Source organism: Macaca thibetana, chromosome 4 (assembly GCF_024542745.1).
Source record: "Macaca thibetana thibetana isolate TM-01 chromosome 4, ASM2454274v1, whole genome shotgun sequence".
Classification (NCBI taxonomy): domain Eukaryota; kingdom Metazoa; phylum Chordata; class Mammalia; order Primates; family Cercopithecidae; genus Macaca; species Macaca thibetana.
In genome coordinates, this window is record NC_065581.1 from 46,462,132 (window position 1) to 46,476,249 (window position 14,118).

Consider the following 14,118-nt stretch of genomic DNA (forward strand, 5'->3'; position numbering starts at 1 on the left):
GTGGTACGCGCCTGCAGTCCCAACTACTCGGGAGGCTGAGGCAGGAGAATCGCTTGAACCCAGGAAACAGAGGTTGTGGTGAGCCAGGATGGTGCCAGTGCACTGCAGTCTGGCAACAGAGTGCGATTCTGTCTAAAAAAAAAGCCTCAAAATATATTCTTTTATATGTGGGACAAGGAAATTTAAAGCTACTTAAATTATGCGCAATATATTCTACCCTGCGAGAGCTGGAAAGTTTGATACAAAAAATCATTTATTTTAACTTGAGATAATTCAGATCAAAGAGTTTGCTTAAATAATCTAGAAGAGAAAAAGAAAAATAACTCACATGATATCTCCCATTGAATATGTGAGCCTGAAGTGTTAGTTTTAACTTCCTCTACTGCTAAATTTAAGGATGAAAGACTTTCTTAAAAAGCTAGTAGTGTTCCCATTTTCTTTTGGCCTGTGTTGGGAACGGTTGTTAACAATTACATTTTTTTAATTTTTAGAAAAGATCCTAAATTTTTGAATTGACATTTTGTACATAGAAAACTTGGATTTTTTTTTCACATTGAATGTATAGATTTATTACCTCATTTTGAAAACTAGTACTGCTTTTTAATGAATGGGGACCATTCTTTACAGGAACAGTATTTCTAGTAGAATTTTTGAAGGTATTTTTGGAATTCTCAGACTTGTCCAATATGTAGCAGGATCAGAATTTTAGAGCCGGGAAACCCACAGAGATGATTTCGTCCCCGCCCCTCATTTTACTGAAGAGGAATGTGTGGGTCGGGGAGGGAAAGGGACTCCACCGTGATCACCCTGCGAGGCAAGGACAGCACTGTGACCAGAACCCACATCTCCAGTTCCTAGTTCAACACTCTAGAATTATTTTCTCCTGCTACATTTCTCATAGGCTACTGACATTGTATTAAAATTGCTATCCATGGCCATTGTGACCTGAAGAAGAAGAAAAACAATGAACCCCCAATGACCTCTTCCTCCTCTGCACCTTTCCTCTTTTCACCCGAAAATTAAGTCCTTATGAAAAGAGTAAATAGATGTGACCCTGCATCTGTGGCAGCACTGTCTCTCCTGCCCAGTCATTGACTCCTTTGGTCCACATCTGGAGTGGACTCAGTGGACATGATTCTCAGGCTGAGAAAAATAGGACTTGGATTTTGTCCTTGGCAGGCAGAGAACTTCCACTGTTTGAGGAGCTACTACTGGACTACTGTGTGTTTATCCCACATCCCACAGCGAGCTAAGCAGACCGGGCTCTTCTTCTTCTTCTTCTTTTTTTTTTTTTTTTTTTTTTTTTTTAAACGGTCATCAAAACAAGTAGCTCCTCTCAGACACCTTAATACATAATTAGGTGTGTCTGTTTACACTTGGGAGACAGAGGGCTTCATGTCCCAAAGAAATACAAGACGTCTGGGAACAGCCACAAACAGATGTTGAAAATGTCCATTTGTGGCGAGTTTATTACTATAGCACCAGGAATAAACATTGAAGATGAAACCCCTCTGAAGGGGTGTGTGTGTGTGTGTGTGTGTGTGTGTGTGTGTGTGTATTGAGAGGGGAATGTTATCGAGCAGAGTAGAAAGTGAAAGGAGGTTCTACTTTTTAAAAAATTTGCTCTAGTATTTGTTTATCTCCTACAACAAGGAAAATTTCGCTATTTGGCTTTGGCTGTTTGAAGGCTTTTGCCAAATGCTTAACAATCTGTAGGGTTTGATTTCTTTCAGAAAGACCACTTTGAGAACAAGGCTCTACGTAACTAAGATGTGTTTGTTTTTGTTTAAATCACTCAGAAGAGAAATCATCTCTTGTCCATTGTTAAAAGAGAGTTTTCAATCAAAGGAAAATTCTACATATTCTAAAATATACAAACAGCTCTTTGAAACTGATGCCAAATCAAACTCTAAAAGGGACATTTTCCTTGCAGAAGTTTTGAGTTAATTCTGTGTGCAGGGCTTGAGTGGAAAAACGCTGCGACTGTCAGAGGAACGAGTTACTACAACACTGCATTTGGATTCGGAAGTTACATAAGGAGCATTGTCTCAGGATAGCAGGAAGACTCTTGTACATGGTTTTAGGCTAATTCCTACCAACAAAGAGAAAGAAATTCTTTGCAAAGTCAGTTTTTCAGTTAAATAAAAGGTAGTAGTTTGGTTCCTGATGTCACTGGATATAAACATCCAATGCGAGAAGGCATACCAGTCATCACTTTAAAAATATAAACTGAAAAGTGCCCTGTTTTTAAAGAAATACCATCTTTTTTTTTTTTTTTTTTTTTTTTTTTTTTTTTTTTTTTTTTGAGACAGAGTCTCACTCTGTCATCCAGGCTGGAGTGTAGTGGCTCAATCTCGGCTCACTGCAACCTCCACCTCCCTGGTTCAAGCGATTCTCATGCCTCAGCCTCCCGATTAGCTGGGACTACAGGTGCATTCCACCACGCCTGGCTAATTTTTGTATTTTTAGTGGAGACGGGGTTTCACCATATTGGTCAGGCTGGTCTCGAACTCCTGGTCTCACGTGATCCGCCTGCCTCGGCCTCCCAAAGTGCTGGGATTACAGGCCTGAGCCACCACGCCCAGCCCTCCTGTCTTCAATACTTTGGATGAAAAGTAGTAGATGCTAATGAGGCACCTCTACTGGGGGAAAAAAAGGACACAAATTGGAAACCCAATGCGTTCATTTCAGCTCTGCACTAATGAGCTGTGTCCTCCAGACGGTGCCTTCTTTCTCTGATGAAGCTTCCTTATCAATCGGTGCCTATCCTGCCTACCTCTCAGGCTCTTGGTGAAGGTAAAACCAAAAGTATGTAAAAACAGTGAAAACTTAAAAAGCAAAATCTGAGATGTTAGCTTATCATTTCATGATGAGTTTTGAGAGGTAGGTTGATGTGGGACCTGATGATTTGCTGGGACTGAAAACCTCAGAAACAGTTTTTGTTCGTAGGGTAAAGGGGGCAAGCCAGGGGACAGAGGAGAGCAAGAGACTCGCTGCAGAACTAACTGGTAGTCAGGGCGGAGCTGTGGCTCCACAACTAACCTGAACCCTTTCAGGTACACACAGGTAGAGTAAGTAGGAAAGGCAGTTAGCAGATTTAGGTCAAATCTGCTATTGCCATCATTTTTCCCTTAGACACACATTTAAATACTTTTTGTATGTAAGTCTGAGAGGGGCGATGGTGTGTTTAAAGATAAATAGGACAGCATTCCCATTTTTTAAAGGCTAGTTGAATGCAGCCATAAAAAAGAACGAGATCATGTCCTTTGCAGGAAGACAGATGGAGCTGGAGGCCATTATCCTTAGCAAACTAATGCAGGAACAGAAAAGCAAATGCTGCTGCATGTTCTCACTTATTTGTGGGAGCTTGAATGTTGAGAACACACGGACACATATGGACGGTGGAGGCTGGGAGGATGGAGAGGATCAGGATAAATAACTAACGGGTACTAGGCTTAATACCTGGACGATGAAATAATCAGTACGACAAACCCCTGAGTCACAAGTTTATCTGTGTAACAAACCTGCACATGTACCCTTAAACTTAAAAGTTAAATTAAAAAAAAAAAGCTAGTAGAGGTGACCATGCAATTGTTGCTCCCCCAGCAAACTTATAAGAAAGATACAAACGAAGAACTAATTGCCTGCAGAGAGAAAGGAGAGGTTACTGTGGGCTAAAGCAAGAATATGTGAAGAAGCTTCATAGCAATTGGGGACTGTGAGGTCGATTTTAAAAGCTGTTTAGAATTTTAAGGAGTTGAGATAGGGTAGGGGGCTAGGGGGATACTAAGGGCCAAGGGGCTAATGTAAACCCAGGCAGGAAGGTGGGAAAAGGCAGGATAGCACAGAAGATGGAAGAGGGTCTGGTATGTCTGGACTGTAGAGTTCATGAGAAGGAAAATGAGACACAAGACTGGAAAGGTAAGTTGGGACAAGATTGTTGCTCTTGCAAATGTTTGTGTGCACTTAACACAGAGTCTAGAAACACACACACACCTGAGTGAAAAAACCTGACGTGAAGTCACAGAACAGGTAGGCAGACATGAACAAGGAAATCTCAAGGAACCAGAAAGTCAAACAAGATAAAGATTCAGGAAGCCAGATAAACCACCCAAGCAGAAGATGCAACACACAAAGTGAACCTCGAATGTAAAGCCAGCGTCTGTCACAACCCGGAAGCCCCTTATGTATTTCCTCCTGGGGCAGGAACCCCTCCCGGGGCATGGTCAGCCCAGGCCTCCACTGGGGCACAGGTAAGTGGCTGCATCTGACTGTAGAGGGAGAAAGGGCAAAAATAAGCATAGGTCTGCACCATACAGTTTGAGGCTGAAGCCTGTGGCTTTGATCCTAGATTAATAGGGATTGTGTTAGGCCTGGGGTAGCTGTATCTTTTAGAGCTGAATTATAGAGATTGAACAGCACTTAGTAATCTGGTTCAAGTCCTAGGTCTAGGGGCATTAGGCAATTTGAGCCACGTGCTTTAAGGCCTAGGATGGCCTCAGGGCTGTTGGACCACACCTGGGCACCAAGCCTTTTGAGATCTATTTTGGGAAATTGTATTTTTTTTTTTTTTTTTTTAAATAGTGCCCCCAGCTTGTCAGGTTTTGTGTGATTTGGACTTGAAAGCAGCCGCTGCCTGCAGTGGACTCTTCCTTTTCCCTGGCGTCTCTCCTGGACCAGTGCTAGTCTCGGTTACAGGTGTAGTCTTAGATTGGGTAGGTTTTAGATTTAAAGGAGGAGCTTGAGTCCTACTTTAAGAAGCAGAGTCCGACTAGAACTCTCAAACTCTATCTGAAAACAGTGGACTTTGTGGTGATTATTCATTTCATAGTCTTTTCCTACCTCAACCAGCATCTCTCTTCTCAGTTATGTTCTTTTTTTTTTTTCCAGAAGAGTTTGACTGGATCTGCAGTTAGGTGTGTGGGGTTGATCGCGAATTTCAGGATTTTGATTCTCAATTTATGTATTTTCTAGCTTGGAGACCCAATCTTTTCGGTTTCCTTCTTCTCTGGCTCTACTATAGAGTTCAAATAGTACGGGTAGGGAGGAATGCCCTTTTAGGATGGAAATGTTGGCTATTTGCTGTGTACTGTTACCAATTCCTGCTTACAAGTGTCTCATGCAATGAGACTAAGGAATATAAAACGTGATTTGCTTCATATCATTCAGAATGCCAGTGGTAAAGACAATATCAGAATTCTGGGGCTGGGTCAAGCATGGCAAATAAGTGAATGCATCTGCCTCCCATTCCACCTCCATCCCCAGGGCTGTCAGTGATAATTGGTCAGAACGCTTTTCATCATCGCCTTCCTGGTAGCCATGGCCAGGCTGCTAGAATTCACATGAAAATGACCCCAAATTCCTGCACCCTAGGGGAGACAGTGGCAGCAAAGCCCCCACAAGTCTGGGGCCGGGTCGTGGGCCACCATGTACTGATCTGTAACTTCGATGAAATCACGGTTTTTTGAGTTTAAGTTTGCCATTCATAAACTACAGCCAGTGACTTTGCTACCTCACAGAGGATTTAATGACAAAATGGCAGTGGGAGTGCTTCAATCGAGTGCTTCTGCAGATCTGAGCCGTGGAATCCCAGTTGTTTGGTTAGCCACTCTTTTAGTCAATTTTTGCTAACACGATGGGATGCTGTGGCTGTTCCATCACTTATAGGACTCATATGGTTAGGGAACTAAGCAACTAACTCGTCTATTAAGCAATAGACGGTTCTAGTTCCCAGCCCATCATCAAGCAGCTTCAAGTCAGAACATTCCTGCACCAGGGCTTCAGGCTTGCTACCAAGCCTGAAGGAAACGCCGCGCAGATTTTTCCACGGGAGCGCCTCAAAGGGCAGAGGAAACTCAAGGGCTCCTTCCCTACCCCTGCTCTCCCCGATCTTCTGGCATAACCCAAAACAACCCCAAGTCCCCTAAGGAGAATATTTTCATGTCTCTTGTTTTATCTGAGAATGTATGTGAATTTTATTTTAGAATATGTATGTTTTTGTTTTAATACAAAAATAATGTTTTAACAAATATCAGTTAAACGTCCCTCTTTAAAAATCCTTCTCCATTTGTCCACTTCTTGTATTTCATGCCTTCCTATCAGTTAGGCTTTGGTGTCTAATATATAACATCTCAACCAGTTCATAAATTTCTGCTTTTAATATAGCCCAAGTTACCACTAGCGCAGGCCACAGGAAAATACCAGGCTGTCCTGTCTGAATTCTGGCTTTTTTTTGAAAGATTTACTTAGGAACAATTTATCATTTAGTTTGCAATTTTTAAAATAATCTTAATTGACCACATATGTTATCAAATAAGGGTTGGTCTTGCAGCCTCTGCCTCGCTCGCCATCTCCCCGCCACCTCCCACCCCCTCGTTTGCACATGCGCACAACCTCCTGCCAAGATGTCAGAAAATTAATTATGCCACTCTAGGCAGATATCATCGCAGGAAAGCCTCTCTCTGATTTAAGGTAAGATTACCGATATTGAAACTGTTGTTTTTAGAAGGGAAAGACTAAACCTCTCTCCCTCGTTTTTCCTAGTTCCTTCTCTCCATGTTTTGGTAGCCATAAGTCATTAGTGGTTTTTAATTTTTCTGAAACTGAAATAAGGTCTGAAAGGGTGGATTTGTCCCTTTTTTTCCTCCTTTTTTCCTTTTTTTTTTTTTTTTTTTTTTTTTTTTTTTGCTGGCTAATCGGAGGAACGCAACCACATCTGAAGCCACTTGGCTCATTATGAATTTCATGGAAACTGATTCTCTGAAAGTGTTTCCATATGTGTTCCCAATATATCCCATCCTCTCTAAATGGGAGCACAGACGTGTGCATGGGCTGGAAATGGCTTCAGGATGTGACAGGGCAGTCATATGACTGCCACGGCACCGTGGGTGGCCCCTTCTGAAAGACACGGTGTCCTGGGTGCTGGCCTCCTTCCTGCAGCGGATCTGGTTTCAAAGACTATCCACCCTTCCTAGGATTTAAAAAGTTCTTAATCAAGGCCTAGCAGGAAGATCTCTCTCATTTTTCCTCCCTTTTCTCTCCCCCTCCATCTTTGGCTCCTTCCTTCCCTTGCTCTCCCTCCCTGTATGCATACACACTCACTCACACTTCTACTGCCTGCCCCCTTTCCCTTTACAAAAGGAAATATATTCTTCCAACAATATCCTCAAAATTTGGGTGGGTTTAAGGAATGGCTGAATTTTCTGAAAATTGCCAGGTTTTTTTTTTTTTTTTTTTCCTCTCTCTCTTTTTCCTTCAGCATAACATACTTTCTTAGCCTTAGGATCAGCTAGTTCTTTCAGAATTTCTGAGCGTGCAGTGGAAAAGTACAATTCATTACAACACAGAAAACAAATATTTAGACTGGATAGTTGAGACACTTTCCCTCTCTTTTGCAAAAGAATGGAGTTTGCTGGTCATTTCATTATCTTAAAATGATTTCACAATCTCATTTTGCTGCTTTCTTCTCCATCAGGATGATCCATTGCATGTCTTCCATATATGGTACATTTTCCTAATTATCATCTAATGAAATGAAAAGTAAAACTAAGTTAGTGATGGATAGTTGATCATTTTATAGTGTGAGGGGAGAAATTCCGGGAAATTTAGAAAATTGGTCTCTTAGAACCTCAGTGTGGAAAATGCAAAGTAATATTTTGCATATAGTCTACATTTGACTTTTGGATAATGTTTATATAGCATTTCTACCTCTGTCATGCTTGCCTGCTTGAGACTTTGGTAGTAATTCATCTGCTTAGCAAAATTTTTTGAAGCATCTGTCTTCTCAGCACCATACTATGTATTAGCTGGGATCTGGAAGAATATGTCGTTCTTACTCTTAATTTGCTTCCTCTTTAGTTGGAAAATGAAAATTCTTATCTAAAACCAATGATAATACTTAGGAATGTGTGCAGCAGTAAGATTTCTCTACATAAATGTCCAAGGTTTGTTTGATAAATGAAATGTTATGGTAAGAATTTGTATGCCCAGGAAATCCTTGTGTAGTGGTGAGATTTGAAGACAGTGCTTGCTTACCTTGGTCTGACAGAGAGAAGGGAGAAAGCCATGGGTGCTGTGGAGAGCATGGGCAAAGCTCCCTTGAGTGTCCTGAGTATATATCACTCCACCAGGAAGAGGGGCCATGCTGAGGAGCAGTGGGATATGACTTTGAAATAGGGCAGAGGACTCTGAATATGCACATAGCTTCCTTCCTTTTCACTCCTTCATTACAGAATTGCTCAGATATGCCTTTTGAAAGGTGGCTGGCCTATGCTTGAGTAAGGGGTAATACACTCTTGTTTTAAGGCCCTACTGCCTGTGTGACTTAAAAAGGCAGTAAGTGGAAAAATTTCCCTTTTCATGTGTGTTTTCATAGAATGCAGATCTCAAGAAGCTCAAGGCAGACCCTCTGTGTTTTCCTCTGCACCCTGCATGCTCTGTCAGGGTGCAGAGGTAGAATAGAATGCTGGAGCTGGGACGGAGAATCGTGTCGGAGTCTCGTGTTACCGCTCAGATCTACCATGCCTGCAGGCTTCCGTGTCTATAAAATTCATCTATGGAACTCATCTACGATTCTTGATGACTCTGACTTCTGCTTCTGCATACTAGTCTAAAAATTCAAACAAGATGCTAGTTTCACTCTCTGTTCCTTTAAGCTACTCACTCAAAGATTATGATCTTAGTGGCAGCAATTAACCCAGGATCATGGGGAAGGACGAGTATGCTTACCTAACAGCAGGCCATGCGTTTCTGACCTGGCCCTCTTTCCCCTTCATCTAGTCTCCCCGGGGCTCCCTAGTGTGGATCTACACCCAGATACTGGCTGGGAGGCAAGACAGGTGCTGGGACTGAAGAGGAAATAACAGTGGTAACAAACCAGAGGCATCCGTTTACTAGTGTCAACTGCTGTTTTGGGGGCTCCTGTCTGCAATGTGAGGTCAAGTGATGCGATAATGCTTGGGAATAGCTCTGAATGCTCTTTAAGGAGAGTTTTACAAGGTTTTATAAGTATGGAGTGTATTTGAGTTACATTTTAGGTTTGATGTCAGCATTGCTCAATGCTTTTCATATCTTTTTCTTTTGTGTTAAAACTGTACAGAGTTATTGTACGGAGTTCCCAATCCTTAGACTAATTTATGTATTCATTTATCCATCTAACCATGCACCCACATTTTTTTTTTTTTCATTTTAACCTCTTACAATGTACTAGGTTCTGAGAGGGCTATGAGAGGAAAACATATTCTTTGCCATCAAAAGCTGACTTTATAGTTGGAGAAAACAGACTAAGAAACAGCTAATAATTCAGTAAGAGAGTGAGTAAGGGTGCAAAAGAGTGATACAGAAAATAAATGCTATTGGAACAGAAGTAAAATAGGAAATTAAATAATAGAGCTGTTGGTAAGGGGGCAGCCAAAACATTTAAAAGGGGGAGAAGATTCTTGGTTACCAGGGGAGAGCAGCTCCACGTAGGTCTTGTGTATTACATGTTCCAATAGAAAGAACTCTGAGAGGGGGTTAATAAAACGTTCTTGGGATTTATTTGAGATTTGTTGAAGCAATAACTCCTACCATTTAAAAGGCCCCAATGAAGCTTTGAAGTTAACACCTCATTGCTGAGAAGTATGAAGGCTTTTCATTCTGTACCTTTATCCCCTCACATAAAGTGGGCAGAGGACTCTGAATATGCCAACATATGTTCAGTCTGGATTCAAGGCTCCCCTTCCTTTTTTTCTGCCCCGACCTGCCTGCTCCACAGGGATGTGTGAATGTACGGCACAGAGGCCAAGAGGACATGGGGCATGGGGTTTCCCAGCTGACAGCCCCAATGGCAAGTACCTAGTATGTTATTTTGCTCAAATTCCAATTTCTTTTCGTTCTAGAGATCACCTTACCCATTTTCCATCAACCAACCATTATTTATTGGGGGCCTAGTCAATGAGAAAATGTATGTTAAAGTAAAGGCCTTGGTAAAGGCCTCCAAATGTCAAACACAGGTGTGACTGTTAGGGGAGGCAAAAAAGTATCAGACACATCTCTACCCTCCACAGCTACTCTCAGTGGGAGCCAAACCTGACTCAGGATAAGCAGCATTGGAAAGCAGTGTGTGAAAGATGCCACGTGGAGGATTGCAGGCCCTGAAAATTGGAGATCAGACATTCTCTTTGATTCCCCCTCATCTTGGTTTCACACACTTTCCACTTGAAGACCAAGAAACCTAGCTGGGTAAAGAGAGGCTATTTCCTTTTCCCTCATAGACCTTGGGAGGAGGAGAAAGATGTTTTTACTTTTATTAGTGATTTTATTTTTATTTGCACTCCATGGAAATTTTATTAATATATTCTTCCCTGTGTATATTAGGTTGTGAAAAATTGCTGCTGCCACTACCGTTACTATTTTAATGAGCAAAGTTCTTGCAGCTCTCTTTATGACAGCTACATTTGTTTGCAAGCTGTTTGGCTTTGGCTAGGGGTGTAGACAGCAGTTTTGGAATGAAATGCATCTGTAGGAAGCCAGCAGGTCCTAAGGGGATCATACCCTTGACCTTGGTCTCATTCACATGTTGCCCTGAGCAACTAAACTAATTGCCCATTATTTAGCAGATTAGATCAACAAGGCCTGAAAGAGTTGTTAATAATATCCCAAAGATAGGAACTCTCACTGGGGCAACACTTAGGCAGCAGAAGAGTCAATGTAAGTATTTTGAGATATTTTAAGTATTTTTCATTTAGGAAAACCAACCTCTAAGATAGCAGAGGTATGTGTGTGTGTGTGTGTGTGTGTGTGTGTGTGTGTGTGTGTGTGTGTGGATAGATCTGTGATCATGTTAACCAGATTCCTTAAGGGTAACTAAGATCGCATATCCTTTGTTAGAAGTCAGAGAGGTCTGTCTAGCTGTGGCTGTGATTTTGTGATATTGAGTAAATGGCTTCCTTTCTCTAGATATCACCCTTCCTATTTGTCAAACAGGGGTTAGATTTGCATTACCTAAGCAGTAAATTAGGGTTTAGACTTTTCCATCAGAGTTCCTCAACCAGCATAATGGAATATTTGAGTAGCTTAGGGGATCTGGGAGCATAGCCTAAAGCTGTACAAGTGCAAAATTTTTGTTGAGGTGATTTTTTATTTGACTTTGACTAAAAATTCATGTAAATGTTGCATTCTCTTCCACATCATATTCGTGTTTATTGTATAGTGTATTATTTTCCCCAAGCTGAGTAAAACCAGCCCATTGGGAAAATGCACAATGATTATCTTGGGCTTCTAGTAACTCCTGGCAGTCCCCCAGGAACCCCCAGATGTAGGCACATACCATTTTAAAACTCTTAGCACCAAGTGATCTAGTGTTGGCTATAGCACTCTCAACTTCTCCACTGTTCAGCAAAGCCTCTTAGCCGAATGTACTTTGTATATGGAGGAGATAACATGGATAACAGCAAAAAGAATGGATTTGTGCAAGTTATTCCTTACTATTTTAAAAATGTCTCCAAACCACCTTTATCTATCCAGTAAGTTGTAGTCAGGAGTTTTAAACGGGCTCTTGGGAGCTCTGAGGGTACCAGGCATATCACTGGGGGAGTGGCTGAGCTTTGGTTTTATATTTATAAAATCAGATTGGGGTTGCACTACTTTTAGAACTCTAGGCTTTCATAATGTGGACTCTTAATAAGTCAGATTTACATTTTGCTTACTTTAGTTGATGTAATATCCAGTTCTGTGTGTGTAAGTTTGTGGCTTCAATGTGGTTGGTGACACAAGATATGACTAGTTTAGGATACAATGTCAAAAGAGCCCAAGAAGGGGTTCTAGAAGAAAACCTGAGTTCATACACAAAACAGAGATTAGAAGCAAAGATACAACCTTATTCAATGAAAGAAAATTTAATGCTATTATTTGCTTCTGTAACAATTGTTATTTTAAAAATTGAAGATTAGGAAGGAGTTTATAGTCTTGAAGTTTAATGTTTCTGCCACCACCCTATTGTGATTATTTTATAAGGGATCTCATGTGGTACTAGAGCAAATTGCTGCTATTTCTTCCTACAGAACATGTTGCAACATGTTTCAGGAACATTTCTTGGTAACATAAAATGACTAAACAAATTCCAGAAAATTCTATTGTTTGTAAGTTGAAAAATCATCCTATAATCCCTTTCAAGTCAACATTAGCGCTCTTTGTCAAGAAAGAGTCCATTCTCAAGACATTAAGACTCAAATGCCTAGAAGTGATTGGTTAAAATACTGTAAACCTAGCGGAAATTTGTTGCATTGTTTTCTATAAACCATAACCAGAGCTCATTAATTGAAAAACGAATGTCAATTTGTGTTAGCTAGCATCTATAAACCAAAAAGGTACAGTGATCCTGGTGTGTGATGGGCAATAAAAACATCAGCAAAATGTATCAGGTAAAATTGAGAGGAAGGAGAGGGGAGGAGTAAATTCAAAACCATATTGGAGTTTACTGCCAGGGCCCCACATAAAGAGTTTTAATAAGGTTTCTGCATCAAAATAAGTGAAACCATACGGAATTGTAATTATTACTACAGTGTATTTTAAGTACAAATACACCTGAGAAGCAGTTTTTACATTAACGTGTCTATCTGTGTGAACTCCATGCTTCTGCAGGGGGCACACATTGGAGTTTTAAGTACGACTTCTTTCTGATACACACTGTTCACATTATTCTGGTTTTTCTTATATGATCTAACTATTGAACTTAATGCATACAGAAGTGACCTGCCCATCGCTATTAGTTCTGCCAGCTCAAGGTCACCTGGATGCCCTGCAATGCAGAGGCTGCCTGAGGAACAGCTGTGGCCTCCATTTGGCCTCTGTATTGTACGAGAGGCAGGGCACAAGCATTGGGCAGGGGAGATGTTGTGGCGCATCTGCTCCCATTTCTGATTCTGTCGTAATTACTGCTTCCACATTTTTAAACTTAAGCTTGTCAGAATTTCGTTTTGGGGAGGAATAGGTAGAGGCTAGTTGAGGATGGAAGAATTTATAAAAAGCAGAGAGTGACTGCCTGGGCTATGTCAGTTTTGGTTCTTCATCTTGAAAGTGTTTGCTTCTGGCCTTAGAAGCTGCTCCCTAGCTTTTACCCTCTGCTTATGGGCCTGCAGATTCTGGAAAAATACTAATGAGGCATGGGAACCTCTCTGTCTACCCCTCCCCTAAGGCTGTTGCTTCTCCTTCTCTCTTGGAATTCATGGTCATAGAACATTAGAGCTGGAAGGGAACTTAGAGCTCATCCCCCTCATTTTACAGATGATGACACTGCCACCTCTGACTTCTGCCTCTGGCCTTCCACTCTCAGTAAGAAGAGCCAGGCAGGTGAGACTTTTAACAATTGCTGGGCTGGGCAGGGCTGGGCTGGGTTGGGCTGTCTGGTTGTTACTGTCCGATTTGTAAATTTTGTTAACTATATGTTGCTTTTAACGAGTCACTTTATATTACAAATGCACATCATGGCACTTAACCCTTGCATTTTATAAAGATTATAAGCAGTGTGCATTTTAACAAAAATTAACAACCTTCAGTCAGCACCCTTAAAGAAAAGTGTTTGGATTATTCCCTTAATAAACATTGTAATATCCGAGAACAAGGTCTGAATAAAAATGAGGTGAAGAAATACCCATTCATTAAAGTCCTCAAGAATTGTTTAGTGCTTTCCTTTATAGCTAAAAGCTGTAGGGAAAACAAATATATGAGATCCGAATAATCAAAATATTTTAGAAGGGATCAATATCTTAACAAGAGTACTGGTATTAGAAAAGGGCTTGTCACAATTCTGTCAATTCTAGAAAAATAATAAACCTAGTCTTTAAAGATCACAACTACAAGATTGTAGCATTTCAGAAAACTGATTTCCACATGAAATGGTGTATAACGGTGGTTTCATAAGTTCGGCACCAGAAACATCTATTAAGGAGGCCTACCGTTAGCTTTAGACGTGAAGGGCTTCACGTTTTAGGGGAAAACCATCTTTGCCTTCAGGTTACTGCTTCAAGTTGACTTGAAGCTCGTTCTGTTGGATGTGGTGCTGGGGCCTGGGAGACAGGTGGGTAGTGCCCTCCTCAATCTCCCCTAGGCAGTGAGCCTCTCGCAACCGCTACTGTCAGC

The 14,118-nt window shown here is 41.2% G+C and overlaps 1 protein-coding gene across 5 annotated transcripts in view; it reads left to right on the forward strand.

The window, feature by feature from the left end:
• RUNX2 (RUNX family transcription factor 2) overlaps window positions 1-14,118 on the forward strand; it is a 220,738-nt gene that overhangs the window by 201,566 nt on the left and 5,054 nt on the right. For all 5 annotated transcript variants that reach the window (XM_050788257.1, XM_050788256.1, XM_050788259.1 and 2 more), the window contains one exon: window positions 13,264-13,329. In XM_050788257.1, the coding sequence (XP_050644214.1) occupies window positions 13,264-13,329 (66 nt within the window). The remainder of the gene's footprint in view (window positions 1-13,263; window positions 13,330-14,118) is intronic.